The following is a 5,880-nucleotide window of genomic DNA, read 5'->3' as shown; positions in this document are numbered from 1 at the left end:
TTTTTTTCCTTTTTTTTCTTATTTTTTTTTTTTTTTTTTTTTCCCAGACTCTGTTCGTTGTAATCTTCCACAGTGCAATGACAGCAGCAGTTGTCTACTTAGACTTTGTTTTTATGACTGCTAACAACAACCAATCAAAGCCCGCATGGCTCAGTGGTAGAGCGCATCACTAGTAATGATGAGGTCGTCAGTTCGATTCTGGCTGTGGGCATCAAATTCCCATTTCTTTTGCTTTTTTGCTTTGTTTTTTGCTGCTCAATACTTGGTGAAGTCCCTCTTTTACTCACTTTCTTTTCTTTTCCTTTTCCTTTTCCTTTTCCTTTTCCTTTTCCTTTTCCTTTTCTTTCTTGCTTTTCTCTTTTTTTTTTCTTTTCTCTTTTCATTGAAGGGTTTGGTCAGCGTTGTTTTGAGGTCGCAGATGGATGATGGTATCGCAGTTCCGTATCAGGTGCCATTCATGGTTGGCTGGCTGGTTGGATGGCTGAGTTGTGTGTGTAAGTTTTGGTAGGTAGGTTGGATGGAATGGGATTGGGATGGAGATGGGATAAAGTGAAGAACTGACCGACCGACCGACAGACCGGGACTGATCAGGATGTATGTAGAATTTAAACAAACGAGCGAGGGACGTGTGAACGGTAGGTAGGTAGGTAGGTAGGTAGGTAGGTAGGTAGGTAGGTAGGTAGGTAGGTAGGTAGGTAGGTAGGTAGGTAGGTAGGTAGGTAGTAGCAAGGTGAAAAAGAACCGCGGGTATCAATCATTGTCTTACATTAACTGGAATGCTCCCCAGTTGGTCCTATATTCCTCTCATTTGACTGATGCTTTTCTTCTTCTTCTTGTTCTATCTGCGGTTGATTGATGAACTAATTTGCTCCTCGCGCGCATATGACAGATTATTTTGAATACCCCATCTAACACACTTGACTTGAAAATATATTTACAGTGCTACTACCCCAACATTCAACCTTCATCGTCATTCGAACCTTGATTCATTTTCGTTCCTCCATTTGTGTTGTATACCTAACGAACCTAGCCGGACCCTGACCTGAACCATTGGGGTGTTGTTATTCTTGTTATGATGAGAAATAACCCGCACGAAAAACGCCTCGAACAATGAATGAGTTGAAAATACCCGATCCGAACCATGCCCTACCGTGCCATACCATTCCCTATCCGTCCCTACCAAACCATGGAATGCTTCCTCTTTCTTAAAAACAGTAGAAACGCTACTCCTCTGCTCCCTTCTCGTTTGCCTTTCCTTCTCCCGACTTTCCATTTTCCACCCCCTTTCCCTTCTCCTTTGCAACAACCTTTTCCTTCACCTTACCACCACTTTCCTTCTTCCCCTCCTTCTCCTTAGCTTGCATAGCCCCCTCCCTTTCTTTCTCCTTCTCCTTCTCTTTCTCCTTCAACTCCCTCTTCCTCTCCTTCTCCGCCCGTTTCTCCAACTTCTTCACCCGCTCCGCCGCCGCCTTCATATCCTCCTGCTCCCTCATCTCCCGCTCCCTCTCCTCCCTCTTCCTTCTACGTTCCTCGCGATTCGCCTCTCTCTGCTCCTTGGCCACCTCCTTGGGCGTAGAATGATGCGTCAGCTCCGCCACCACCGTCGGCTTCGGCTTGGGTTCCACCTGCGTAAACACATGGCGGGAATTATACCCCTCTGCCAGCTCGGTGCGAATCACTTGGTTCTCCGGAATCATCTCATGCTGGAGATCCCACCCGGCGCGCTTACACAGTTCCGAGACAACCACGTCGCAGTCGCCGAGCAGGTCAATGTCAAAGTTGACGTGCGAGACGGGCGTGCGCGAGATGTAGATTTGGGGAATGTGCGGTGGTAAAAAGGGGACGACTTCGGAGACCGGGGCGACCTTGAGCGAAGTGCCAATGACGATGACCAAGTCGACCAAGTCGCGATCGTGCTCCGTAAGCCGCGTCGAGAACTCGTCCGGCAAGGCTTCGCCGAAGAAGGTGATGTCGGGCTTCATAACCCCGCATCCCATCGTGTTGGAGCCGTGCTCGGACGAGTAATAAGGATCGGAAGAGAAGTGGCTGTTGCTGTTGCTGTTGTTGTTGTTGTTGTTGTTGTTGCTGTTGTGGTGGTCGAATTCGGAATCGGAATTGCTGTCGTATTCGCCGGGCTTTACGCGGCGCGGCTTCTTCTCGGTGCCGTCGCGGAGGAGCTTGCGCTTGCGAGACGAGTTGTTGGTTGTGCGGCTGCCTTGGGCGCACTTGCGGCAGCGCGGGATGCGGCCGGCCTTGATTTCGGGAAAGATGGATTCGCCGGGGACTTTGTAGCCGCACTTTACGCAGGTGGCGGTGGCGAAGGAGCCGTGGCATTGCACGAGCTTGTCCGGGTGGATTCCCGCTTTGGCTTCGAGGTTGTCGATGTTTTGCGAGTAGTTGGTTAGTAGCTTTCCCTTTTGCTGGAGCAGGGCGATAAAAGCGTGCGTGGGCGAGAAGCGCTCCGTGTTGGGCAGGATGTCGCGCGCGACCGAGTAGAAGATGTTGGGGTCTTGGCGGAAAATATTGATGTCGAAGACTTCCTGGGGATCGCTGAGACCGAGGTGCTCGAGCTTGGAGTAGAGACCGGTGCCCTTAGAGCGGAAGTCGGGGATTCCAAGCGAGGTGGAGATGCCGGCACCGGTGAGGACGATGATGTTCTTGGACCGCTTGAGCAGCTCCACGGCGTCGTCGATGGTGTTATATTTCATCAGCTTTGCCCGCTTTTGAATTTCGCGGGTCATGGCCAGCGTGAGAAGGCTGAAGTAGGCATCATCGCCTGCGCCTTCCAGGAAGGCGGGCGGACGTATGCCAAAGGCTGTGAGGAGCTTCTTGATGGGAATGACGCCTGCGTCTACGGTTCGCTGGACGAACACCTTAGGTCCGACCAGTCGAAGAAGTCGTCGATACTCGACCGCTTCCTCCGGAGTGCAAGCTTCAGGATCTAAGCAGCAATTCATAGTTAGCGTAATGCCTTCTTGACAGCATTTGACCAGTGTTTCAAGTTCCCTCGCGCTTTCCGCCGCTTCCGACGCAATGCTTTATACCTGTTTCACCGCACCCATTTTCACCCTCAGTTCACGAACTGACAGAAGCTCAAAATGGCCCGTTTGTACTTGCAAAGCCATCAAAGGCTTGCCAGAAAGATAAAACCCGCAGATCCCGTATCTGAAACTGTGTGAGAGATGTGAAACCTACCATCAGTAAAGAACTTATCCTCCGTGATGTCCTCCAGAATCTCCTCAAAAATGGACTCCGTCTCCCACGACTCATGAAGATCGTTGACATGTTCCTCAAGCTCGTTCAGCTGCCTGTGCGCAACTGGGTGCGTAATGTCCTCCTCCAAGTCGAGCAAATGCTTCTTTTCGTCGTAGTTGACCACCTCCTTCATTCTGCTCGACTTTTTCGGTGCGGGCCCCGAGGCGCTGCTGTTGCCGTGTTTGTTGCTGCTGTTACTGCTGCTGCTGCCACTTGCGGCGGCGGCGGCGGCCCCTGCGCCGTTGACGACCCCGCGACGCGAGGGATCCATCTTTTCTCTCTTTCTGCGCTCTTTCTTTCCGACTCTTGGGGAACTCAAAATCTGAAAATCCTTGATACCGCTTGCGTCTGCTTATTATGGAGGACGTCGATGGAAACAGCGATGATGAAAGGGAAATGCGTTCAAGGTAATTTTGGAATGTTGAGCGGTGAAGGCCCGAGTGTGGGTTCGAGAGTTAATGAGGTAAATAAGGCAGGGGTGTGTTGTGATTGTGGGTGACGGATGATGAGGTGGTCAAGAGGTTAGTGAGTACTTTAGGTGACCGTGACCGTGTGTGAAAGGTGTGAGTAGTTAGTTGTGTGTTGTTGCTCTCAGCAAGCCCGGTATGGTGACGACGAGGTTGCCTGACGTAAAAGGCGTGACGCGCACAGCAGGCAGAAAGGGGAGAGGGGGAAGCAAAAAGTGGTTGCGTCCGTCCTTGCCGTTCCCGCGTTCTGGTAGAGGAAGTGGAAAAGTTGATGAAGCGGTTCTATTGAAGGAAAACGAAAAGGAGGTAAAACTCTAATAAGGAATTGCCCCAGTTCCCGGTTGGTTGCCCTGGCAGAGTCACTTGAATGTGGAAGTTCCAAGTTACCCTTGCGGATGGAAGTGGCAAAAAGACACCCAAGATAGAAAGGGTGGTGATGAGGTGTGAAATGGGGCCACTAAGACCGATGATGATCCAAAGAGCTCAATAAAAAAGAGTTTAGAGAGGTAAAGAGGTGAGAGTGCCAAAAGCCGGGGGAATTAGGAAGTTGATAAAAGCGCGCGATGATGGTGGTGGTTTTGCGCTGTAAAGGAAAGTCGCCGACGACGAGGTCTCCGGAAATCTTGGAAATGGCCGGCGTTGAGATGGATAGACCGGGAGTCTAGATGGTTCCGTGAATTGGAGGTCGACTTGTTCGAAAGTGGAAACGGAAGGAAGGGAAAAAAAAAGGAGAGATGGAATCGGGCCTCGACTGGGGAAAGAGAGAGAACAAATAAAGTAGAAAAAAAAAACAAAGAAGGGAGAGACAATTACGAACGAGCGCAATAAGACGAGACGATCGTTTTAGGGAGACGCGGAAAGAGAAAGAAAGTGGATATCGTATCGTGGTCAGTAACGGGATAGCCTGTGAGGTCCAGCAAGTCCTGCCATTCAGTTGAACAACATCAACTGAGAAAACCGGCTTCCAGCAATTTGTCACCTGCTGTTTCCCCAGTCTTCTTGAAATGTGTGTCTTGACGAAGAACGTTACACAGCCCATCAAGATGCAATGATACAATAGACAAAGAGGAAGGCTAGGTACTAAGAAGGAAACAACAACGATTGACATTGGCCTGCAAGTAAGTGGTGCTATGGTTCCAGTCGGGTTGGTTCTTGGCTTGATGGATAGAGGTAGTGAGCGATGCTCTGCACATGAACACTCTGTTGCCGACCTCCAAGCAAGCCAAGCAATTAGTTCCGGTCAGTTCAGTTATAAGCTTAAGCCTTGGACACAGGACAGTTATTGCAAGAAGCAAGAGAGTAAAAAGGTTATCCAAAGCGAAAAGTGGAAGTCGACTGGGGTATCTCGACGAGGAAAATTCGAACATCAACACTCGGAAATCCAAACGGGATTGTTGCTTGCCTGTTCATCCGGATGGAGGGTGTTGCCGTTCGCAGATGGAATGGGTGCCGTGTCGAGTGGATGGAACGGAATCGCAATTGCATCTCCAGGGCAGTGTACAGCACTGTTTTTTTTAAGCTCCGAGGCTCTAACCGATCTAATTTCTCTTCTGTTAACAGTCTAACACCAGTCCGTGCCATCATATTACCATACGCCGGGCGGGGACATGCAGCGAGACTGTGTGCCAAACACCACAAAGTGGCGTGAACGTTCCAAGTTGCCCGGCTATTCACATTTCCAGGTTGTGTTACTGGACAAAGATCTTGAATTTTGAAGATAGTCATGTACGAGTGTCATGCCATCACCATCGCCTACCAGCGGGTGCTTACCTAACTTTGTAGTTCACCAGCGTTCCAACGCCTTGTTAGTCTACTAACTCAACCCTGTAGCACCGATCAGTCCCAGAGAAGCATCACACATCAACGCATCACCAGAAGCTTCAATCTCAGCTAGTCAAGTTTATCTTCATATGTAGATTCCGCTGTTGCTTTCTAGCAGTACTCTGGAATCATAAAACTAAATACGTACAAGGAATGTCGTGTGGACAAGGGGTATCGATATTCCGCGTCTTTTATCTTATGTCCATCCATCCCTCATTCCTCCCCAAAAAACGTATTACTGCCGCAACAGCATTAAAACAAACGTATGCATACTATACTCGTCAAAGTCTTCCTTCATTCGATAACCATATAGTCACTCGACCCCCCCCCCCCCAAA

General features: G+C 49.7%; 1 protein-coding gene across 1 annotated transcript; it reads right to left on the bottom strand.

The window, feature by feature from the left end:
- Positions 1-283: 283 nt before the first annotated feature.
- Positions 284-3,526, bottom strand: NEUTE1DRAFT_88650 (uncharacterized protein; the record flags this gene model as incomplete). The annotated part of the gene is made up of 4 exons (XM_009856556.1): positions 284-346; positions 1,320-1,391; positions 1,602-2,941; positions 3,196-3,526. The coding sequence occupies 4 exons, from the start codon at positions 3,524-3,526 to the stop codon at positions 284-286; spliced, it is 1,806 nt and encodes a 601-aa protein (XP_009854858.1).
- Positions 3,527-5,880: the final 2,354 nt, after the last annotated feature.

This window comes from Neurospora tetrasperma (genome assembly GCF_000213175.1).
Source record: "Neurospora tetrasperma FGSC 2508 unplaced genomic scaffold NEUTE1scaffold_21, whole genome shotgun sequence".
NCBI lineage: Eukaryota > Fungi > Ascomycota > Sordariomycetes > Sordariales > Sordariaceae > Neurospora > Neurospora tetrasperma.
This window is presented reverse-complemented; position numbering and strand designations above follow the sequence as displayed.